Source organism: Heteronotia binoei, chromosome 6 (genome assembly GCF_032191835.1).
Source record: "Heteronotia binoei isolate CCM8104 ecotype False Entrance Well chromosome 6, APGP_CSIRO_Hbin_v1, whole genome shotgun sequence".
NCBI lineage: Eukaryota > Metazoa > Chordata > Lepidosauria > Squamata > Gekkonidae > Heteronotia > Heteronotia binoei.
The window spans coordinates 136,917,782-136,943,346 of record NC_083228.1 but is presented as its reverse complement, the minus strand read 5'-3'; the positions used below and the strand labels follow the sequence as shown (position 1 = coordinate 136,943,346).

Below are 25,565 nucleotides of genomic sequence, written 5' to 3'. Positions count from 1 at the left end.
CTGCATCGATTCAATATTCAGCAGTTCAGATTTGAGCGCTACACACCCGCTTTTAATGGTAGGTGTGACCGCACCCCAGGTATAAGCTTTGGTGTGCAAGCACACTTCTTCGGTGGGCAAGAGGGAGGGAGGGAAGGAAAGTGGGTGGATTCTTCTGACAAGCACATTGTACATTGAGGAAACTATTTTGGCTTATTCTGAAAAGCTGTTTTAAAAAAAAAGATTGTGTTCTCTGTTCCTATCTGTATTTCCTTTCAAAGAAACCCTGATTAGGAATTAGAACACTTGGGTTGGTCTTTATATCTTGGATTAATTCAGATGCCAACTGAATGTTGTGACTTCTAATGTCAGACCTACGTCCATTTATTCTTTGCATCTTCCTGGACTGAATCCTCCTGGATGGAATTGAGATCTCCCATCTCATTACCAACAGTGGTATCTCCACACCTACTACACCTCTGCATGTCACACCTAGTCCAACAAAGCCTGCTACTGTCATTTCACCTGCTATCGCTAGTTGGCATCTGAAATCACCTTTACCACATGTTACATTTTATGGCACACCTGGCCCAACCCAACAAAATGACACTTATGTGAGATCCGGCCCTTGTAACAAATGAGTTCGACACCTCTGAATGAAAGGGCTTGATGAACGATTTGATAGCCAGAAAATGGACACGCTGAGACTTCTCCCAGGGACAATCATTTGACTGCAGTTAAATGTGGTCTTACTCTTATGTTGGTTCTCTTTGTCTTTTGTTGGATTTGGGGATTGGGGGGGCAGAAATATAGGAAATAAACAGCCTTCTACTGTAATATGGTGTAGAGGTCTTACTTTTGCAGCCACACAGGTTGCTGGAGCAAGGAAGAAGGAAATCTTGGCCCATCAACTCACAGTATTTTACCCACAGTATGTTCCCCTGGGTGCTACATGCTAGACGACAATACATGTTCATAGATTCTTCACTTGTTGCCTTCCCTTCTTTCCTTTGCAGGATCCCGTGTCTGCCTGGGAGAGCAGATGGCAAGGATTGAGATTTTCATCTTCTTTACCAGCCTGATGAGGGCGTTCACTTTCCAGCTGCCAGATGGAGTGAAAGAACTCAGCACAGAGCCTGTAATTGGGGTAACATTTGTTCCCCGTCCACATAAACTCTGCGCTGTTCCCTGCAGCAGTGCATCATAAACTATACAAATTGGAGCGGCTCATTCATCACTGCTAATTTCTCCTTCATTCCTTTTGCTTCATCCTAAACCTGCTCTCAGTTGCTCAAGTCATTCTATCAGAGTTCATTAGATGCTTCCTCAAGATGGAATTCAGGTAGATCTGTGACATTCCTAATTGCAAATTTATTTCCATTGCCCAATAAATAATCTTATTAATAGTTTTGATACCTTCATATAAATGCTTAATACAGAGTTCTAAAAGGTAAAGTGTGACACTGAGTCACAACCAACTCATGGTGATCCCATGAAGTTCTGCCTTGTGGGGCTTTCAAGGGAAGTGAACACTTATTTAGTGTGTGTATATATTTCCAGTTCGACATTCAGTTTGCTAATTCCCTTTGTTATTATTCTCTTTCTCAGTAATGTCTTCACTCTAAACCAATCCTGGCGTGATTCTGAGAATTTGCACCTTATGTTGTGTTGGATAAACACTTGTAATCCTGTACCTAGCAGAATGGTCCAAATAATAATTGTCTTGGGTACACATGTATATGAGCTTGTGGCGCATTAAAGGGGGATGCCCCTGAGGTCAAGGTATATACACGTGTAAACCATTTACACCTTCGGGACCGCCTTTCCCCATATGTACCCCAGAGAGCACTATGTTCAGGGTCTCAAAATCTCCTTATGATCCCTGGACCGAAAGAAGCTCGATTGACCAGCACTAGAGCCAAAGCGTTCTCGGTAATAGCCCCCACTTTGTGGAATGCCCTCCCCCAAAACATCAGGGCCCTGCAGGACCTGCCACAGTTCCGCAGGGCCTGTAAGACCGAATTATTCAAACTTGCCTTCAATGGTTAGGGGGCAGGGGCTATTACCTTATAGCACTGACAATTTCCCTGAGCTAATATAATGGAAGTTAGAAGTTTGCCATCTTAGATTTTTAGTATGTATGGAAATGTGTTTTATAGATTTTATTTTTAATAGGTTTGTAAATTGCTAATGCTTTTAAACTGTTGTTAGCCTCTCTGAGCTTGTTGGGGGAGGGCGGGATATAAATCTGATAAATAAATAAAAAATGAGTAACAATTTCTGCTGGTGGACTGCAGGGATCCAGCTATGAGAACATAAGAGAAGCCATGTTGGATCAGGTCAATGTCCCATCCAGTCCAACACTCTGTGTTGCACAGTGGCCAAAAAAACCAGGTGCCTTCAGGAGGTCAGTGGAGCCAGGACACTAGAAGCCCTCCCACTGTTGCCCCCCAAGCACCAAGAATACAGAACATCACTTGCCCCAGACAGAGAGTTCCATAAGGACATAAGAGAAGCCATGTTGGATCAGGTCAATGTCCCATCCAGTCCAACACTCTGTGTTGCACAGTGGCCAAAAAAACCAGGTGCCTTCAGGAGCTCAGTGGAGCCAGGACACTAGAAGCCCTCCCACTGTTGCCCCTGCCAAGTACCAAGAATACAAAGCATCACTGCCCCAGACAGAGAGTTCCAACAATATGCTGTGGCTAATAGCCACTGATGAACCTCTGCTCCATATATTTATCCAATCCCCTCTTGAAGATAATAATAATAATAATAATAATAATAATAATAATAATAATAATAATAATAATAATAATAATAATAATAATAATGGCTATGCTTGTAGCCGCCGCCACCTCCTGTGACAGTGAATTCCATGTGTCAATCACCCTTTGGGTGAAAAAGTACTTCCTTTTATCAGTTCTAACCCAGCAATTTCATTGAGTACCCACGAGTTCTCACATTGTGAGAAAGGGAGAAAAGTACTTATTTCTCTACCTTCTCTGTTCCCTGCATAATCTTGTAAACCTCTATCATGTCACCCCTCAATCGACATTTCTCCAAGCTAAAGAGCCCCAAGTGTTTTAACCTTTCTTCATAGGGAAAGTGTAATGTACTCAGAGACGAGACGTGCTGAAGGCAACATGCTTTAATGGATGGTACATCACAGAACAGAACACGCGGGCCGGGACCCGCTTTATATACATTTATCCCGGAACAGCCCCTAGCTGGCCAGCCCAGTCCTGGCCAGTCAAACTTCCCACCGCTGATCTTGATAGGTGGCGTCTTTACCCGTGCTGCGCAGGGTGACCAAGGGACTTCCCCTGGCCGCCCTTTACTGCGGGGCCTCGTGGTGCTTTGTTTAAGCACAAGACACTACAGAAAGTGTTCCAACCCTTAATCATTCTAGTTGCCCTTTTCTGGACTTTTCCCAATGCTATAATATCTTTTTTAGGTGAGGTTACTAGAATTGTACACAGTACTCCAAATGAGGCTGCACCTTTGATTTATACAAGGGCATTATGATACTGGCTGATTTGTTTTCAATTCCCTTCCTAATAATTCCCAGCATAGCTTTGACCTTTTTTATTGCAGTTGCACACTGTCTCGACATTTTCAATAAGTTATCTACCATGACCCCGAGATCTCTCTCTTGGTCAGTCTCTGCCAATTCACACCCCATCAACTTGTATTTATAGCTAGGATTTTTGGCCCCAATGTGCATTACTTTGCACTTGGCTACACTGAACCTCATTTGCCATGTTGACGCCCACTCGCCCAGCATCAACAGATCCCTTTGGAGTGCCTCACAATCCTCTTTGGTTCTCACCATCCTAAGCAATTTAGTGTCATCTGTAAACTTAGCCACCTCACTACTAGGAGAGCCAGTTTGGTGTAGTGATGAAGTGCACGGACTCTTATCTGGGAGAATCGGGTTTGATTCCCCACTCCTCCACTTGCACCTGCTGGAATGGCCTTGGGTCAGCCATAGCTCTGGCAGAGGTTGTCCTTGAAAGGGACCCACCCACCTCACAGGGTGTCTGTTGTGGGGAGGAAGGTAAAGGAGATTGTGAGCCGCTCTGAGACTCTTTGGAGTGGAGGGCGGGATATAAATCCAATATCATCTTCTTCTACTTACTCCCAACTCCAAATCATTAATGAACAAGTTAAAAAGCATTGGAGCCAGTACTAAGCCCTACATCACCCCATGGGTTATCGCCCTCTGCTGAGAAAATAGCCCATTTATACTCACTCTCTGTTTCCTATTAATTAGCCAGTTTTTAATCCACAAGAGGACTTGCCCTTTTACCCCATGACTCTTGAGCTTGCTTAGGAGCCTTTGATGAGGAACTTTATCAAACGTTTTCTAGAAGTCAAGGTAAACAACATTTATTGGGGCCCTTTGTCCACGTTTGTTCACCTCCTCAAAGAACTCTAACAGGTGAGACAAGATCTTCCCTTACAGATCCCATACTGAGTCTTCCTCAATAACTTTTGTTCATCAATGTGCCTATTCATTCTCTCTTTAATATAACGGTTTCCACCAACTTTCCTGGTATTGAAGTTAGACTGACTGGTCTGTAATTTCCTGGATCTCCTCTGGAACCCTTTTTAAAGATGGGGGTGACATTAACTACCTTCCAGTGCTCAGAAATGGAAGCAGATTTTAATGAAAGGTTACATATTTTTGTCAGAAGATCCACAATTTCACCTCGAAGTTCTTTCAGAACTCTTGGACATATGCCATCCGGGCTTGGTGACTTATCAGTTTTCAAATTGTCTATCAGTTGTAGGACCTCCTTTCTCTTCACCTCAATCTGACTCAGGTATTTCAACACCTCCTCCTCCCCAAATCAGCGGTTCTGGAGTGGGCAAACTCCATCTTCCACAGTAAAAACGGAGGCAAAAAATGCTTTCAGCTTCTCGGTCATTTTCCTATCCTTTTTCAGTAATTTTTTTACCCCTTGATCATCCAAAGGCCCTACTGCCTGCCTCCCTTGCTGGTTTCCTGCTTCTAATGTATTTGAAGGAATTTTTGTTGTTGGTCTTTATGTTTTTGCAATATGCTCCTCATAGTCCCTTTTTGCCTGCCTGATCACAGACTTGCATTTTATTTGCCACAACCTGTGTTCCCTTTTATTAACCTCATTTGGACTAGCTTTCCACCACTTAAAGGAATCCTTCTTACCTTTTACAGCTTTGTTTGTTAACCATGCAGCTTTGTTTGTTAACCATCTAGGCCTTTTTCTATACCTATTTATGCCTTTCCTGACTTGTGGTATATATTTTATCTGACCTTCTAGGATTGTAGTTTTAAATAGCCTCCAAGCTTCCCCAAGGGTTTTAACTCTATTTATGTTTCCTTTCAGTTTCCTCCTCACATGCCTCCTCATCTCAGAGAAGTTATCCCTTTTGAAATTAAAAGTGGTTGTGTTGATCTTTTTGGGTAACTCTCTATTTATACAAATGGTGAAATCAATAACATTATGGTCACTGCTCCCAAGCAGTGCAATCACTTTTACATCTCTCACCAGGTCTTGGACATTACTTAGGACTAAGTCCAGGATCACCTCTCTCCTCGTAGGTTCCATGACCATCTGCTCCATAGCATAGTCATTTAGAGTGTCTAGAAACTCAATCTCTTTCTCCTGACCTGAACTCATACTAACCCAATCAATGTGCGGATAATTAAAATCACCTATTATAACACAGTTTTTATGTCGAGCAGCTATCTTTAACTCTTTCATCATTTTATAATCATCCTCTATCTTTTGATCCGGTGGGTGATAACAAACTCCCAGAGTTAATCTTCCTTTCGGACCCACTAGTTCGACCATAAGCATTTCTACAAGTGAATCTAATTCTCCTACCTTCTCAATCTTACTTGACTGTATACCCTCTCTGATATACAAAGCCACCCCACCTCCAACCTTTCCCTCCCTATCCTTGCGATATAATTTATATTCATGAATCATCGTGTCCTACTGATTTTCCTCATTCCACCATTCTGAAATACCCACAATAGCTATATTTCCCCCCAACAGTAAGCATTTCAGCCCCCCTGACACTTACCCCAGACACTTCTAGCATTTGTATATAAACATCTATAATTTCCCATGCAAGTTAGGCCTGCTGCCTTGAAACTTTACCAGGCAGTCCATATTGTTTGTTACTGTCTCAATGGACAACTCTAATCCATTTCCCTGTAGAAAAGTAACAGCTAACCTTTCATCTATTTGAGATGAGTCATCCCAAACCAGAGACATTTAATCTCCTGTTGGCTTTCTCCCAAGATTCAGTTTAAAAACTGCTCTGCCACCTTTTTGATTTTAAGTGCCAGCAGCCTGGTTCCCTGTTGGAACAAGTGGAGACTGTCTCTTTTGTACAGCTCCTGCTTGTTCCAAAAAGCATCCCAGTGCCTAACAAACTTGAACCCTTCCTCCCTACACCATCATCTCATCCATGTATTGAGACTCCTAATTTGTGCCTGCATCTCCTGCCCTGTGCAAGGAAAGGTAGCACTTCTGAGAAGGCTACCTTGGAGGTCCTGGCCTTGACTCTCCTGACTAGCAGCATAACTTTTTCCTCCAGTACCTCATGACTGCATTTCCCCACATTGTTGATGCTGACATGTACCACGACCACTGGCTCCTCCCCAGCACTATCTATCAGCCAATCTACAACATGTGTAATGTCCACTACCTTTGCACCAGGCAGGCAAGTCACCATACGGTCAGTATGTGGTTTTGCCAACCAGCTATCTACTTGCCTAAGGATTGAATCACCAACTACCAAGACCCCACCCCCTGCCCAGGGATGGTTCCTTGGTGTGAAAGGATACTTGTTCACCTACGGAAGAAGAGGTCCCTTCTGAGGGCACATTCCCCTTATCCTCAGCACGCTGCCTTGTACCCTCTCGACCCTCATGCTCCCTGGCAGCAGTGAGGCTGCCATTTTCAGAGTGGGACACATCTGACAAGTCCCTGAGAGTCTTCTCTGATAGCCTAACTGACTGTCTCGGCTTCTCCAGGTCAGCCACCTCGGCCTCAAAGGTGCAAACTCGTTCCCTGAGAACGAGGAGCTCCTTGCATCGAGCACACACCCAAGACCTCTGTCCAGTGGGCAGATAGTCATACATGTGACACTCAGTGCAATACACTGGATGGCCCCCACCCCGAGTGCTGGAATTCTACCTTCATAATTGCTTTTTAATATATGACCCTCCCCTTTTAATGCCTTTTGTGTTTATGTGGCTCTCCTTGTGAAGAGTCTACTTACTTTATTGGGACACAAGGAGACTAAAGCGCTTGCTTCCTGGCCTTTTCTCAGAGCCCTTAGGCTAAAAGCTACAGGCCAAGCCCTTTAGCACTTGCCAAAGGCTCCGACGAGGTGCAGCCTTATAAATGCAAAGAAGGTGGGCCCCAGCAGTCAGTCCCAGGCAACACAGACGCTCCCAATCAGTAACAATCACCTGATGCAATCAGCCGTCCTTTTACCCCAGGAAGCAAACACACAAACTGAGACACACACAGAGCTGATTTCCCCCTGCAGTTGGGTAAAGGAAGTTAAAGACAAGGCAAACACTCACCGCTTCAGCAGGTCACCTTTCCCACTCTTCCCAGAGCTCAAGTGACTATGCTCAGCCTCTGACGAGGTGCAGTCTTATAAATGCAAGCAGTCAGCCCCAAGCAACACAAACACTCCCAATCAGCAACAATCACCTGATGCAATCAGCAGTCCTTTTACCCCAGGAAGCAAACTCAGACAGCTGATTTCCCCTTGTAGTTGGGTAAAAGAAGTTAAAGACAAGGCAAACACTCACCCTTCAACAAGCCACCTTTCCTGCTCTGTTCCAGAGCTCAAGTTACTGTGCCTTCATGGAATTCATGGTTCATGGGTGAATCACATGTTTGTGGAATTTAATCTAGTACTTAATCATGGATACTGACCCAGTGTGTGTCAATGACACCTGATTCCACGAGTAAATCTCCTTCTGCTATGCCCACTTGCAAGTGTAGGTTTGATGCATGCAAAAGGAGAAGGGGAGATTGAAGAAGAAGAAGATGAAGAAGAAGAAGAAGATATTGGATTTATATCCCGCCCTCCACTCCGAAGAGTCTCAGAGCGGCTCACAATCTCCTTTACCTTCCTCCCCCACAACAGACTCCCTGTGAGGTGGGTGGGGCTGAGAGAGCTCTTGCAGCAGCTGCCCTTTCAAGGACAACCTCTGCCAGAGTTATGGCTGACCCAAGGCCATTCCAGCAGGTGCAAGTGGAGGAGTGGGGAATCAAACCCATTTCTCCCAGGTAAGAGTCCACACACTTAACCACTACACCAAACTTGCAGGGGTCTTTCATATACTGATCATTCTGTCTATGTGTTTTTCATGGGCCTGTAGCTATGAGAGGGCTCTCACCAGGCAATGCCCCTCCCCAATTTGTCCAGTCCAGCCAGGGAGGTCATTAACATTTCTGAAGTGTTGTTGGGTTTGAAGAGTAGGTGTGAACTGACCATGTAATTGTCTCTGGCCAAGGAGGGCATTAACATTTCTAAAGGATTAGCCCTAACCTAGAAAATGTGGCTGCTCAGTCAAAACAAAACAAGAGCAGCTTATCCAATCCATTGCACAGCCCGATCTGCTTAGCAGATTTTCTTGAAAGTAAGCTTCACTGTGCTAAACTGCCCCCTGCTAGCCCCGCCCCCAAGAAAAATTCCTGGCTACGGTGCTGGTTTATCAAACAGAATGTCAAGTGTTTGTTCTGGAGCACAAAATCTTCTATTGATCCCCAGGCCGAGGGAGGCAAGATTGAAGACCACCAGAGATAGAGCCTTCTCAATCACTGCCCCCTATTGTTGGAACCAACTAACGGAGGAGGTCAGAGCCTTGTGGGACTTCACCCAGTTCCACAAGGTCTACAAGGCAACACTTTTTTGGCTAGCCTTTAACTAAATTGCCGGCTAGCCTCTAATTAAATTGCTGACATAGTAATTCAAAAGGATACCTAAGAGCATGAAATGCCATCGAAAATTAATTTGATACAAGCACCAAATTGTTTTATTGTTTTATATTGTTTTAATTGTTGGAATTGTTGAATTGATGTTTTATTGTAATGTATTGTTTTCATTGCTGTCCTGAGTCTGCTTTGGCGGGGAGGGTGGGATATAAATCTAATCTAATCTAATCTTGTATCTGGAATATATCCCGGTGTAGAACAGAGTAGGGATCTTACTAAGGCAATGCCCAAATCACTCCTTAAGAACTTTGACATTAAGCTTATCTAGGCTTGTTGTCCTCGAATTTTTCTACCTCACTCATGACATCCATTGTGGTATTAATGTCACAATAGGATTAGTTTATCTCTTTAGTTGTCCTTGAAGCTCATTAGATGACCTTGGGTCCTAGTCATAGTCTTTCAGACTGAATGACCAAGCAGATTGTTGTAAGGTGAAATGGGAAGGTAATCTTCATGCATTTTGTCCTGAACTTCATGGAGGAGGGACATAATAAAAATATAAGACATCGAAATCTAAGGCAGACTACCTTGTCTAGTGTTAATAATAGTAAAAAATCAACCAATTTATATAAACCAGGGATGGCCAACAGTAGCTCTCCAGATGTTTTTTGCCTGCAACTCCCATCAGCCCCAGCCATTGGCCATGCAGGCTGGGGCTGATGGGAGTTGTAGGCAAAAAAAATCTGGAGAGCTACCGTTGGCCACCCCTGATATAAACCACAGAATCATTTGTACCAGGGCAGACTGGCCTTTGACCTCAATTGTGAGCTCCTTTCCTGGAGAGCTCAGGCAATGAGAAGCTTTGGTGGTTCATCCATCTGTTCCTTGGGTGCATTGGAAGATTTTTCTGTAGTGCGCTTTCAGTTCTGGGAAGGTTCACAGCAAATGTTTGTTTAGAGAGAGGCTGAAACCTCTGACTTCGCTCATCATCCATTACGCATCACAAAGTGTTTTCTGCCAGCACTGAACAACTGCGGCTGGTGCAGGGTCACAGAGAGAATGACAAGAGAGGAAGGTTCAGGGCTTTTTTTGTAACAGGAACTCCTTTGCATATTAGGTCACACACCCCTGATGTAGCCAATCCTTTCAGAGATTACAGTAGGCCCCGTACTAAGAGCCCTGTAAACTCTTGGAGGATTGCCTACATCAGGGGTGTGTGGCCTAATATGCAAAGGAGTTCCTGCTACAAAAAAAAAGCCCTGGGAAGGGGAAGGGACCTTAATTTATGTCCAGCACCCCTGGGTTTGTCTTCAAGCATCAGAGTCCTTAATTTTCTTATGTCAATAAACAATTATACAAAATGTACATACCAATAAATATTTCTTAGGATAAGTGATCCAGAACACAGGAAAGTATTAATAATAATAATAATAATAACTTTATTTTTATATCCCGCCCTCCCCCGCCGAAGCGGGCTCAGGGCGGCTAACAGACATGGAAATCCCATGATTCATATAAAACAATGTAAACAATTTTAATATATCAGTTGTATAATAAATTAATTTAAAATAGATAAAATATATAAAATGGGTGCTAAAATACTGTGATCATAATATCCATAAGATGGCTAGATGTGCATACGTCAGATTAATCGGGTTCCATCTCGAAGGCAAGCTGGAAAAGAAATGTTTTGCAAGCCCTGCGGAATTGGTTCAGGTCCCGCAGGGCTCGCACCATCTCTGGAAGGTGGTTCCACCATTATTCCATCCATTATACCTCTAATTCAATCTAGCCAATTAAAAAAAAGGAAGGCAAAGAACTCAAGCCTCTGACCTCAGCTGCTGCTAATAATATAATAATATATGCAAGTTTGAACTTACAACTGGTACAGTCTATTCTATTATCTATCAATTGTTCGGAAAAACAATTTCTTTAACTTGGTCTTTTGGCTAAAGTCTATTCCAGTATACTATAAACGGGAGCGATATACCCACTAACAACTCCTGGGCCTTCGTTTTCCTTTTCTGAATCTTCTCGCAAACTGTGACCATGTCCATTAATACCATCTGCCCATTCATACATGCCCATTGAAGCCTGAACTAGCAGTTGCCGAGTTGCATCCAGGGATTATTGTATCGAAAAAGCCCAGCAGGAACTTATCTGCATATTAGGCCACACCTCCTGACACCAAGCCAGCTGGAACTACATTCCTGTGAATTCCTATTTAAAAAAGGCCCTGGTTGCAACCAATGGATTGATAGAACTTTGATGTTAAACTTCCTTCTCCAGAAATGATTGAGTAATCCTATCACAGTTAATCACAGTGATAATCCCTACATTTATCTATGACCACATCCCAATATTGATTGGCACTGGTGGCAGGAGACATCCTGTGTATTTACTAAATTGCAAAGTATATAAAAGGATGTCACTAGAAAGAGTCAATTGGCAACAGTCTGTAAGAAAAGAACGTTCACTAGAGGAAGAACATCCAGCCCATCCCCGTGAAAGATATCGAGGCACAGAAAAAGAAACGAGGATGATGTCGGGGGTGTTGATCACCCTGCTGGTGTGTCTCCTGGTTCTGCACTTTCTGAGACAAGTGCAGTCACATAAGTCCTACCCTCCAGGCCCCTTTTGGCTGCCCATCATTGGAAACGCTTGGCGATATGCGATCATACTTCATAAAGATACTCTCATTAAGGTATGTCATTCCATATAATTAATTTTTGTGGTTAATTAAATTATTAAAGTGAGAACTATACTCATTTTCTTACTGGGCTCGCATCGTTTCTTGACAATCTTAGGTAGCCATCTATGAATCCTCACATATCAGGTCTGCATCTGTACAGAGCCCACTTAAAAGAACTTTAGATCTCTCAGAAAGGAAACCTCTCTTCTCTCTGACCTCTCTTCTCAAGAGGATGTCTACAGATATTCTCTACAGACTTGCTTCATGATCACCATGCAAGTGCTGAAACCTAAGAAAGGGCACTTGCAAGGAGGGAAGGTAGCTTGTCTAACCGACTACATAAACTCTGAAACATCATCCGATCCACTGAAGCAACCTGCTTTCTTTGTTGGTGATCTCTGTACAGTCCAAAAAATGTGGCAACCTGTACCTGATGCCATATATCATTTCAGCATTTGAAAGATACATTCATTCTCTTTGCAGTACTGGAGTTGCCAAGAGAATGATTTTTGACCCCCTTGAAATCATACTGCATTGGAGGTCTAATGCTAGTCCACTGTGAACCTCCATGTTAAGGAGAAAAGTAGATCTAGCATTAGTTTGCATGCCTAGCGACACTAGAAGACCACAGATCACAGATTTATACCCCGCCCTTCTCTCTGAATCAGAGTGTCAGAGGGGCTTACAATCTCCTTTATCTCCTTCCCCCACAACAGACACCCTGTGAGTTGGGTGGGGCTGAGAGAGCTCTCCCAGAAGCTGCCCTTTCGAAGACCACACCTACAAGAGCTATGGTTAACCCAAGGCCATTCCAGCAGCTGCAAGTGGAGGAGTGGGGAATCAAACCCAGTTCTCCCAGATAAGAGTCCACACACTTAACCACTACACCAAACTAGATATGCCAGATCATTCAACATTAATCCCTTGTATTCAAAAAGCAAAGAAAAACAGGTTTCAATATCATTTAGTCCTATATTCAAGCTGGTTCTCTCAGTCACCATCCCTTCAAAGCTATTGAAAACACGACTTTCCCACATAGTCAAAGAACAGTGAATGACCCTCAATAAGTGGACAGAAAAGTATTGCTGCCACATGTAGTGAAGAAATGGCTAAATTAGAATACTACGAGTGCATAATACAGATCCAAATGAATCAGAGATAGTTGTAGATCATAATTATGAAAGCTTCAAATATCACAGAATATGAACTTAATGGTCACGTAATGGCCAGATTATCCTAAAGAGACTCTGCTGCCTAAAATATCTTTTGCTCATCATTAATAATTTTGAATTGAAACAAATAAAGTTGATTACTAAAAAGAGGAAAATGGCATGGAAACATTCATTTTTGGCAGGAAGGGTTTAACAGTCTTTCTTCTAGTTTGTCATAAGTAGGAAAAACAAAAGAACACAAAATAATGGCAGCCCATTCACAACTCTGGAAAGGAGAAAGGATTTTCCCATGTATCTTAAAAGATACTTTACTCAGCTAATCATCTGGGATTTCTGAACAACAAAGATATAGAACAATATAGATATGTAAAAACAAGCATTTAACTTATATTAAACTAGTGAAGATGAATCATTCAAAGTCAATGTTTTGGGAAAAAAAGAACTCAGTGAGGAATAAAAAAAGTGCAGACATTGCTACTAATTAACAAACCTGCTGCATGATCTCTATGCCCATCTGCCAGATCTCATTGCTTGGGCAGCAGTGCTTGAGTTCTAAAAGAGGCACCATATAGCTGAACTGCATCTCTGTCTCTGCTGTCTTCCCTGAGAGACAACAGACCATTGGGGGGGAGCAACATTGGGAGGGCTTCTAGTGTCCTGGCCCCACTGGTAGACCTCCTGATGGCACCTGTTTTGTTTGTTACCATACCAAAACTTTAATGGCATAACAGTTGCGAATAAAAATACACAGAATATAAAAATTTAAACATTGGAGATAAAATCAAAACTAAATCGAGCTTACAGATACATTCATACATGGTCAGATTTAAATTTAAGGATGTCAGCCAAAAATTTTGCCACAGCCTAACTAACCTCCCCCTTAGTATCGTTCAATAAATAATAACAGGGAGGCAGAACAGACAAATCTGGGAAGAAAGAAAGCTTGTAAAATAAATCTTTACGGAGATTATGATAAAAGGAACAATCAAGCAATATATGCTGAATTGAGTTGGGAATATTCGCTTCACAGAAACAGAGTCTGTCACCTAAAGGGACTCGATGATATTTCTCTTGTAAAACCTTGGAGGGAAATGCATTTAGTCTAGCCAACATAAATGCCCTGTGATGACTTGGAATGGTTAAGTCTGATAGATAATGGGGCATCAACCTCTAACCCCAACTGGTTAAATTTGGACATAAGAACTGCTGATCAGGATGAAATATATGGGTCTCTTTTCATACAATCAAGAAGACTGTTAGGATCTGTTCTAAAGTGAATTTTGAGCCAGAATTTAAACACTGCAATCCACGCTTTTGTCTCCACCAAAGACTGACCCACTTCAGAGCAGAGAGCAAAGTAGGACACACATTTTGGCTTACCAAGAATTTGTCTAAAGAATGAGGTTTGAATGCCCTCCACTTTCCTGGTAAATGCTGAGATCCATATAGGGATACCATAGAGAATTTCAGCTAGCGTTTTAGCTTTGAACACCTTAATTGCTGCTGGAACTAATTGGTTGCACCTTGCAAAAAATAAAACTATTTAATTTGAGCAACCAAACATTTAGCCAAGTTGACGGTGTTGTTACGATGTGAAACCCAGCTTAATTTGTGGTTAAATCTGATCCCCAAGTATTTAAAAATTTTTGTTTGCTCACTTGTTGAGTTGCCAATAAACCATCTCTATGGGCGCCAGCAATTTGAAAAGACAACTACTTTAGATTTGGCATAATTGATAGAGAGTGAATTACAATTACAGTAATCATAGAAGGCATTCAAATACCTTTGCAGGCCCACTCTTGTGCAAGAGGGGATGGTAGTATCATCGCATAAAGTAATAAGGGGACCGCTCGACCTGCTAGTTTAGGCGGATGACCATTAATAGGGTTCAAAAATTGTACCAGGTGAGTTAAAAATAAATTTAAAAGATGTGAGGCCAGCATGCAACCTTGTTTAACCCCCTTTAACATTGGGATTTTGCTAGTCAGGTCACCACTAGAAGAAAATTTCACTTAGCAAAAAGTATTAGAAAGAAGTTTCCTCAAGAGAAACAGCAAACGAGGGTCCATTCCCAGGTAACCTAGCTTAATCCATAGTTGGGCTCTATCTATTGAATCAAATGCGCCCTTCAAGTCGATGAAAGCAGCATATAATTTTTTTGTCCCGGTATGCATATATTTTTCAGCAGGTAAGGCCAAAGGGCAACAATGGTCCATAGCAGATTTGCCTTTGGAGAAACCAATTTGTTCAGGACCTATGATGTTGCCTAGGCGCATCCAGTCAGTTAATCGGAGTTCTAAATTTTTGGCATACAATTTGTCCACTATAGATAATAAACTAATGGGGCAGAAATTTTCTGGTAACTCTAACCCCGCCTTTTTGTAAATTGGGATAATTATAGAATCAAGCCAAGAGTCTGGGATGGAGCCATGCAGATCAATGAAAGAGAACAATTTTGCGAGGGGCAAGAGCCACCAATCGGCAAACTTTGTGAATACCTCAGTGGGAAGGCCATCAGGGCCTGGTGCTTTACCCACTTTTTAATCCTTCAATAAATCACTGATTTCCTCTAGAGTTACTGGAGGCCAGACCGGCATATCAGTAACTGTGGGATTGCTAAGATAGGAGGAAATACACATGGAGCAGCAAAAATGTTAGAGAAGTACTGTAATCAACCCATGTTTGCGTAGAAATATTTGGGTCAGTAACAGAATTGTTTTTTAGATAACCCAAAATGGTTCTCCAGAAAGCCTTATTATCATTAGATTTTATCGAGTGGTAATGTTGGTCCCATTTATTCTGAAAGAAAACTTTCTTTTTGGAAGTAATAAGCTCCAGGTAGGCTCTCTCACAAGCAATATAGGCCTTAATTTTTGTTGGGTCTTTGGAGGGACAGGCCTCTTTAAATAGTGCTCTCAGTTCCTGTTTCCGAGCTAAACAGTCTGTATCGAACCAGCTAGAGAAACTGGACCTAGACAAAATCACAGGTTTAGCTTTAGCACTACAGTCAATCAATTAATAATGAGCATCCTGAAAGGATTGTATCATCTGAATTGGAATTTATGATTGAATCCCTTAATCTGCACAGTGCTTCAGAGCCAAAGAGGGAAGAAAACTCCCTTTCTAGGGCCGGGGGCCACTTGATTTTTTTAGAACATTCTCAGAGGCCTTCACAGATTGGGAAGATGATACCATATTAACCTCCAGATCCAATCTTAAAGATAGAGTTAGGGGCAAGTGGTCACTTTCCATGTGCAAAGCAATGTAAAAGTTATCAATAGATGATAGAAGGTTGGGTGAACCCAAACAAAAATCTATCACACTGCAACCTCGTGTGGAAAAAAAAGTAAAATCAGTTGCAGCCGGAAATTTGGAGATACCATCAAACATTATAGCATTGTGTGCTATGCAGAATTCAATTAATCTAAGACCTGCCTTAATGGTTAAAGTATCTTTAGAACAATGGGGCAAACATAATTGTAGTGGAAGGGATTCAGCCGCTTCAAAGCCAAAATGAGAGATCCATTTCTGATTATTACTGCCTAACCGAGCATTAAAACCACCAAATATTATGAACTGAGCAGTATGGAATTTCCTAGACAAAGACATCACATAATCAGAACATTTCTCCCAGACAGCATCATACTCCAGCTCTCCATTAGAAGGGGCTAAATAAAATCATGATTAATCATGATTAGAGTCAGTGCTGGGGAGGACAGCAATAAAGCCTGGGCAAATGGCTGGCAAGGATCCAAGAGGACCATCTTAAATGGTAAGTTGGATTTCACCAAAGCAGCCAAGCCTGCTTTTCTGCGACCTTTAGAATGAGTTCTAAAGCAGGGAGATTAAAAACTTTAAAATCCGTCAGTCTAAAACTGTCTTCTGCTCATGTTTCCTGAAGGAAGACAAGTCAAAGGATTTCAAAAAGTCCAAAAAATCTGAGTCGTTCACTTTACTCTTCCACTCAGCTATGTTCCAGGAGACAATCTGGATATTCCTTGTGGCTTCCCTAGCTGGTAGTCAATGGATAATGGATATCCTTTCTAGCACCCTGGCATCATCAGTGAAAATACAGCCGTTATGTTGGGGCGTCCTTGAGCCAGTTAGAGAGACTTCCGTAGTCAGAGCAATTAAGTCAGCCGATGGGGGACAAGGGGACAGGGGGTTGCCTGCAGGATCCAGATTGATTGAAGGAACTGATTTCCCTGGCTCTAAAGACCTTTGCAGCTGCCGCTTAGTACATTCAAGTCTTACGAGGATCGCCTGCTGTTCTTTTGCTGGAAGGCTCCCAAATGACTGCAGAAGGTCATCTTCTATTGAAACATTAAGAGGACTATGCATCACATTCATAGAGGGGTGCACTGATGACTCATTATCCAACTCGGGGTTTGATTGGGACTGACTAGAGCATGCTCTGGATACCTTAAAACACATCGAAGCCTGATGATTTGCCACTGAAGTTGATGCCTTCTTCAAAAGTTAAGGATTACTTTGCGTACTGTCCCTTGAGGACAGGTTAGGCAGCAGAGCATTAGTTTGAGAGTTAATAAAGGACCGCACAGGGAAAACCCCCTTCGGCCACAAGTAATTCTTTCGCCTCAAAATTAGTGAAGGAATGTTGGGGGATTGAAAGGTAAGCAGAATCCTCTGCATTTGAGACCGATCATTAAGAGATTTGATGGTAATAAAGTCAATTTTGTGATAGTTCAGATGAAGAAGTTCACAGAGATGAGATTTAACTTAAAAGTTTACTTCTCCAGCATAGGGTCTTCCCGCCATAAGGACAAACTTTGATGCATACCTTATTGGGCTGTAGAACCAATTGTTGCATGTTCCTTCCATGGTCCACACTGACAGACTCCGTAAAGGAGCTCCGGGGATCCACATCCTGTGTTGCAGACGGACACCGCTTTAAAGGGGCTAAAGCTCCAATAGAGGTATCATCCAGATGGGCTAAGTGAACTTTACCCATTGACACTGATAGTCTCTTTATTTCCAAAGAAAGGTCAAGAATTTGATCTTCTAATCCCTTTAACTTTTTAAAGATACATTCCACTGTGCTTGCAATCAGGGTAATTGGGGCAAGCTCGTCAGAAGACATGGATCTTTCTTCATTATCACAGCATATTTGTAACTCATGCTGTCTCTGCTGCACCTTTAAAGCCCTCACCCCAAACTGGAGCTGAGAGACTACGACAACTTTGTGGTCAGACTCATTAGTCAGTTCCACCTTTTCTGCTGGCTCTAACTCGTCTTTTAGAGGGGAGAAGCGATTTGATGTTTTAATAGCAAATGGCGGCAGAGCAGATTTGGACTTCTTGTTTAAGGTAAAAAAGTCCTCTATCCTAAACTGTTTGCAAACTGGCAAAGAAGCAGAATCCTCCTCCACTTCTCTCGGCCGCCTGCCCGAGGCCATTAGGAGGGTTCTGTTGGATGGCAATTGACACTGTTCTGATAAAAAAATATATAAATAAAACAAATAGCAGACAACTAAGGTTTTATAACTTACAGATAAAAGCCACGACGTCTGCTAAGAATATCTTGAAATGGCGATCTTTAAATCCCAATAGGAGAGATTTTACCTTTTTTTCGGGTAGACATAACTCATGGTCTCGTATTGACATGATGTGGATGTCAGTAAGTTTAATGAAATTAATCGAAGAAATAGAAATCCTCCCTAATACAGTAGCAGACCATAATCCTATTACAATGGCAATGAAAGATGTCAAGAGGAGCTCAGGGTGGAGAATGAATCCTGAACTTTTGGAAGATAAAGAATTTATTAATTATGCCAGAAAAGAGATGAAGGATTTCTTCCAATTAAATATGCAGAAGGACACATCCTACACAACTTTATGGGAAACGAGTAAAGCATACATGAGAGGTCTAGCTATCAGTTTCAATGCGTTTAAGAGACGGGAGGAAAATAGAATGATAATAGAGTTAACAGATACAATAAAGATAAAAGAGAAACAGTTAAAAGAGAAGCCTACCCTACAAGAAATTAAATTAGAAATAAAGATGCTACAACACAAGGTACATTTAATATTTTTGGAAGAGATGGAGAAAAAGGTCCGATACGCTAAACAACAGTTTTTCGAAAATGCAAATAAACCAGGCAGATGGTTGGCCTACAAAGTTAGGAAAGAACGAGAGAGGAAAATAATAAATACTTTAAAGGACAAAAATGGTAACCAAAGAACGTGCCTAGGGGATTTGAAACAGATAGTCTGGGATTTCTACACTCAGTTATATAGAGGGAGTGAAATGGATGGTGATAAACAAGATACGTATCTTAAAGAGAAGGTTATACAAAGATTAACCGAAGATCAGAAGGACTCTCTAGGTAGTCCTTTTACGATATTGGAATTAGAAGAAGTATGGGCCAAGCTTAAGAAACACAAAGCAGCAGGACCGGATGGCCTCCCCGCGGAGTATTACATTGCGTTGAAAGAAACTCTTATAACACAATTTAAACAATTTAAACATCTAATAGATGAGGTTTGGAGAGCATGTAAGATCCCAGACTCTTGGAAAGGCGCTAATGTAGCACTCATCCCAAAAACCACAACTGATTTAGACGAGATTAGGAATTATCGGCCGATTTCGCTTTTAAATGTAGACTATAAGATCTATGCGTCAATTCTGGCCAACAGAGTAAAGAAGATTCTAAAGACGTTAATACATGAAGATCAGGCAGCTTTTCTCCCAAAGAGACATTTGAGGACTAATATAAGACTTGTATCTAACATCATAGAATATTATGAGGTCCATAGGGAAAAAGAATTGATTTTATTTTTTATTGATGCTGAAAAAGCATTCGATAATCTTAATTGGGAGTTTATGTTTCGTCTACTAAAAGTTATGGATTTTGAAGACCGGTTTATTAGGAATATACAGGCTATTTATAATAATCAAACGGCAAAGATAATTATTAACGGTGGTTTGACAGAGGAGGTAAAAATATGTAAGGGTATGAGACAGGGATGTCCTCTCTCACCGTTACTTTTTATTTTGTCACTAGAGGTCTTAAATTCCTCCATAAGAGGCAATGCTAAAATATTAGGATTAAATATTAAAGGTGAGTCCTATAAAGTATTATCTTATGCAGATGATATGGCCTTGATTTCACAAAATAATAAAGACTCCGTAGATGAGATTTTAAAAGAATTGGCTGATTATGGGTCTGTAGCTGGATTAAGAATAAACAAACAGAAATCTAAAATGCTCACTAAAAATATCCCTCCACAGAGGATTAAAGAATTGGAGATAAAAACGGGTTTTAGTAATCAATCGAAGGTCAGGTACTTGGGGATAGAAATTACAAGTAGATGTAGTAATTTATACGACAACAACTGTGTACCACTATTAAAAGAGATTGAGTCCTTATTAAAGAAATGGGCAAATTTGAAACTTTCTTTTATGGGTAGAGTGGCACTTGTTAAGATGACCATTCTTCCCAAAGTTATGTTTCTGTTCCAAACAATCAATTTTGTGATAAAGAAACACTTCTTTGTTAAATTGGATCAACTAACTAAAGCATTCATTTGGCAAGGAAAAAAACCTAGAGTGAAATGGAAAATATTAAAAGATAGAAAGGAGAATGGCGGGGTAGGATTTCCAGATTGGGAAACATATCACTCTGCCTGTGTTATACTTTGGCTTAAGGAGTGGATTTTACTAGAGAATAACCGAATTCTAGCTCTTGAAGGCTTTAATCTCCACGCAGGGTGGCATGCGAATCTGTGGTATGTCAACAAGGGTCAGAGTTACTTTAAGAATCATCTAATACGCAAAACTATCTATGAGATTTGGTTAAAGGTAAGAAGAACGATTTATGTCAAAACCCCGAGATGGTTATCCCCGGAAGAAGCCTCAATTCTACCTCAATTATGGAACCCCAACAGGAAGGCTAGATATTTAGATCTATTAGATGAGAAAGATAATCTCAGAACGAACGAGGATCTCGAATCCAGAGGGATAAAGCTTGATTGGTGGACGAGGAATCAAGTAATAGCGAAATACAATATGGATAAGCCCAAGGGTTTCACTAAAGACAATTTTGATTTTGACAAGATTTTATTTAAACAGGATGATAAAGTAATTAAGAAAGTATATAACTATCTGATGCAAATTAAGTTGGAGGATGAGTTGGTAAAGGAATCAATGATAAAGTGGTCTCAAAACCTGCAGAAGACTGTAGATCTAGAACAATGGGCCCTTTACTGGAGATTGAATTACAAACATATTAAACCAATCAACCTTAGAGAAAACTTTTTTAAAATCTTTCATAGATGGTATATTACTCCCCTACAATTATCAAAAATAGATAAATCCATTTCACCCAAATGTTGGAAATGCGGTTCGGCAATAGGCTCTTTTTTCCATATTTGGTGGAATTGCAAGGTCACAAAAAATTTTTGGATAAAGGTCTACGAGCTGTTAAAGGCAATATTGCAAATAGATATACAATTTAAACCAGAACTGATGTTGTTGTCATTTGTCAGGAAAGTAGTCCCCAAGGAAGATATACACATGACGTTGTATATTCTTACCTCTGCAAGGATAGTTTTTGCCAGATATTGGCGACAAGGGAATTGCCCTAAAATTGAGGAGGTGGTTGATAAGATTTTTAATGCAGCAGAAATGGACATACTTTCGAATATGTTAAAAGGGGATCCCAAACCTGAGGCTAGTATGAAATGGGAGAAATTTTATAGATGGTATGAGGGAAAAAGGCATAAATCTGTATAAGAAAAATGATAGATGATAATTCTCGTAATATCTGTAATACCGTTGTACATATCAGAATTCATAGCGATAACTTGTGAATTTTTTATGTTTTTCCTATGATTTTTTCTTTTTCGCGGTTTGTGGAATAACGCCAGCAGCTGATATAAAACCACAGATGATCCTCCTTAAGGATAATAATAACTTAAGAGCTATATCTATGTTTTTTCTTTTCTTTTCTTTGTTTTCTACTTACGCTTGGATAAGCTCTGTGATAATTGTATCTTATTTCTGGATTAAATAAACAATTAAAACTCAAAAAAAAAAAAAAGCCAAATTTGTCAGAGCCAACGCTGTAGCCAACTGCACTCTGCCGTGTTGTTTGTTTTGCCACTATGCGACAGAGTGTTGGACTGGATGGGCCACTCGCCTGATCCAACATGGCTTCTCTTATGTTCTTATGTGACACAGAGTGTTGGACTGGATGGGCCACTGGCCTGATCCAACATGGCTTCTCTTATGTTCTTATGTGACACAGAGTGTTGGACTGGATGGACCACTGGCTTGATCCAACATGGCTTCTCTTATGTTCTTATGTGACACAGAGTGTTGGACTGGATGGGCCACTGGCCTGATCTAACATGGCTTCTCTTACGTTCTTATGTGACACAGAATGTTGGACTGGAGGGGCCATTGGCCTGATCTAACATGGCTTCTCTTACGTTCTTATGTGACACAGAGTGTTGGACTGGATGGGCCATTGGCTTGATCCAACATGGCTCCTCTTATGTTCTTATGTGACACAGAGTGTTGGACTGGAGGGGCTACTGGCCTGATCTAACATGGCTTCTCTTATGTTCTTATGTGACACAGAATGTTGGACTGGAGGGGCCACTGGCCTGATCCAACATGGCTTCTCTTATATTCTGTTATCCAGGCCATTTGTTTAGGAAATGCTGAGAGGCAGGAGTGTTTGTGTCACTTTTGTTATTTATAAATTGAGAACAGGGCTTAGGGAGGTTGCTGAGGGTTGCAGGAATATTCCAGCATTGCCCACAATAACTTTGGAGGCGGATCTGGGAGACATTGGGGTTTGGGGAGGGAAGGACCCTCTGCATGGTACAATGCCCTTCCAAGCATCCATTTTCTCCTGGGGAGCTGATCTCTGCCAGCTGGAGATCAGCTGTAAAAGCAGGAGATCTCCAGGCCCCACCTGCAGGCTGTCAACTCTAGGTAAAGAAGAGTGAACTGCGCATGTTACAGTCAAACAAATCAGCTGAATTGATTTAATTTTTCTCTTGTCTCTTTTGATGCAAATGACAGCTGGCCAAACAATACGGAAACATTTACATGCTGTGGCTGGGATCTATACCTGTGGTTGTGCTGTCTGGATATGAAGCAGTGAAAGAAGGGCTGATAAACCATGATGAAGGTTTTGCTGATCGGCCTGTGACCCCATTCTTGAAGGCTATGGGAAAAGAACAGGGTAAGATGTTGGGGGAAGTAAAAATGGGTGTAGTGAACGATGATCCTTGTCCTCCCTGCAAGTACAAGGAGCAAGAGGAAGCAAAGAAAACATCTGAACGTTGCAGTCACTTCTAGATTTTTCCGCCCGGTGAAAACTGGAAACTGAAATTGCTTTGCACTTACTAGCTTAGTCATTGGGCACTGCCACATAAGTGACTGCTGTTACTGCTTTCTACATAAACGCGACAGTCCACAAAGGAAACCTCAGGTTGCTGAAATCTGAAGGGGATCCTGGAGGAACTTGAGAGAAAGCTGTCCAATTTCACCCTCCAGCTTCCCCCCCTTTTTTTTGGGGGGGGGGACCATATGTGTGGCATATGCAAATGAGCTCTGCCACCTCTTTTTCTACAGTAGTTCCTCACCTCCCATCCATTAACATCCCAGCCATTTGGACACATGAGAAAAGAAGCACTGGAGGAATTTCACCAGACCTTCAGCCACTCCCACCTTTCAGGTGCATGAATCAAGACCTAGGTTGCCTGTCTCACTACCAATGCTGATTTTCCCATGCTTACTACCTCTCCACAGATCACATCTAATCCAATCACACCTGCTATAGTCATCTGCCTGCCAATGTCATTTGGAATCTTAAATCACTGCGCTTTCCAACTCACTATTTTTTTTTTTTTAACATTTGAACATTTTAATACGGTTTACTAACGTTGCCTCTGTTTATTTTTATGTTGTTAGCCGCCCTGAGTCTTTTGTAGAATGGGCGGGATATAAATCTAATGTAACAAACAAATAATAAATATATATATATATATATATATATAGGACAGATGGACTCACATTCTAGCTTTATCTGAAGAACTGAGCAGTGACTCACGAAACCTCACACCCTGCCAATAATGATGTTAGTCTTCAAGGTGCTTCTGGACTCTTACTCTTTTCTTCTGCTACAGACAGACGAGCATGGCTACCCACCTTGATCCACCTTGGCTGTTAGTTTCTGAGCTGAAATAGAGGTTTCATTTGTGACCTTTAAAGCCATTCAAGGCTTATAACCGACATACTTTACAAGATAATGCATGGGATGGAGAAAGTAGAGAAAGGAGTACTTTTCTCCCTTTCTCACAATACAAGAACTCGTGGGCATTTGATGAAATTGCTGAGCAGATGGGTTAAAATGGATAAAAGGAAGTACTTCTTCACCCAAAGGGTGATTAACATGTGGAATTCACTGCCACAAGAGGTGGTGGCGGCCACAAGCATAGCCACCTTCAAGAGGGGGTTAGATAAAAATATGGAGCAGAGGTCCATCAGTGGCTATTAGCCACAGTGTGTGTATATATATATATACATATATAATTTTTTTTGGCCACTGTGTGACACAGAGTGTTGGACTGGATGGGCCATTGGCCTGATCTAACATGGCTTCTCTTACGTTCTTACTAAAAACACCACTTCTTACTACTTACCCATGTGTAAAGTGGAGTCCTCTGGTTGCCACCACCTGCTAGTTCTTACCACCTACTTAGTTCTTACCTAAGCGCGCTGAGGTGACCAGCAGGAAACTGTGGGTCACCTGACTGTAAGGGACAGAGGCTAACCGCCTATGAAGATCTGTGGTGCGAAGTTTAACTGGTCAGGATTGGACCTGACAGCAAAGTGGGTTGTTCCAGGTAAATGTATATAATCGGGCCCCGGCCCTTCCATGTTGTCTTTGTGATGTACTATAATATTAAGTATGTTGTCTGTTGAACATCTCTGAACTCAGTACATTACAATCTGCATTGCATTTGTATGATTTATGAAGGGGTAGCTTTTGAGCACACAGTCATATAGAAGCAGTCATCATATTGTTTCCCAGGCTGACTTTATACCACTTTGAGTATGACTTTATACCACTTTATACCGCTTTGGGTACTAATTTCTTCATGGCTTTAGGTATTGTCTTGTCAAATGGCCACACCTGGAAGCAACAGAGAAAGTTCGGGCTGGTCACCATGCGGAAACTGGGACTGGGGAAGAAAGGCATGGAGCACCAAATACAAGAGGAGGCCCATCAGCTTGTTGAGACTTTTGCATGTGCAAAAGGTATGTGTTGACAGGAAACTGGTGGGCTGGTCAATGGCTGCTCTAGTCCAGTAGTCCCCAACCTTTTAGGGCACCAGGGACCAGTTTTGTAGAAGGCAATTATTCCACGGACCGACAGGGGGAGGGGCAATGGTTTTGGGATGATACAATTGTGCATTTTATTTTGGTGTGGTGGTTAAGTGTGCAGGCTTTTATCTGGGAGAATTGGGTTTGATTCCCCACTCCTCCACTTGCAGCTGCTGGAATGGTCTTGGGTCAGTCATAGCTCTTGCAGAGCTGTTCTTGAAAGGGCAGCTTCTGGGAAAGCTCTTTCAATCCCACCCACCTCACAGGGTGTCTGTTGTGGGGGAGGAAGATAAAGGAGATTGTAAGCCACTATGAGATTCGTAGTGGAGGACAGGATATAAAACCAATGTTTTCTTCTTCTTCTTCATTATTACATTGCAATATATAAAGAAATAATTATAC

The 25,565-nt window shown here is 41.7% G+C and overlaps 2 protein-coding genes across 3 annotated transcripts in view; both read left to right on the top strand.

Moving 5' to 3' along the window:
• The window catches only part of LOC132574454 (cytochrome P450 2J2-like), a 42,570-nt gene extending 41,384 nt beyond the window's left edge, over window positions 1-1,186 (top strand). The window contains exon 9 of the mRNA XM_060242808.1: window positions 996-1,186. Coding sequence (XP_060098791.1) covers window positions 996-1,186 — 191 coding nt within the window. The remainder of the gene's footprint in view (window positions 1-995) is intronic.
• A 10,274-nt stretch (window positions 1,187-11,460) lies between these two features.
• The window catches only part of LOC132574446 (cytochrome P450 2J2-like), a 39,167-nt gene continuing 25,062 nt past the window's right edge, over window positions 11,461-25,565 (top strand). The window contains exons 1-3 of one of the 2 annotated variants that reach the window (XM_060242801.1): window positions 11,461-11,640; window positions 22,854-23,016; window positions 24,948-25,097. In XM_060242801.1, the coding sequence (XP_060098784.1) occupies window positions 11,476-11,640; window positions 22,854-23,016; window positions 24,948-25,097 (478 nt within the window). In that variant the 5' untranslated portion in view covers window positions 11,461-11,475. The remainder of the gene's footprint in view (window positions 11,641-22,853; window positions 23,017-24,947; window positions 25,098-25,565) is intronic. The other variant, XM_060242800.1, reaches the window with a different exon arrangement.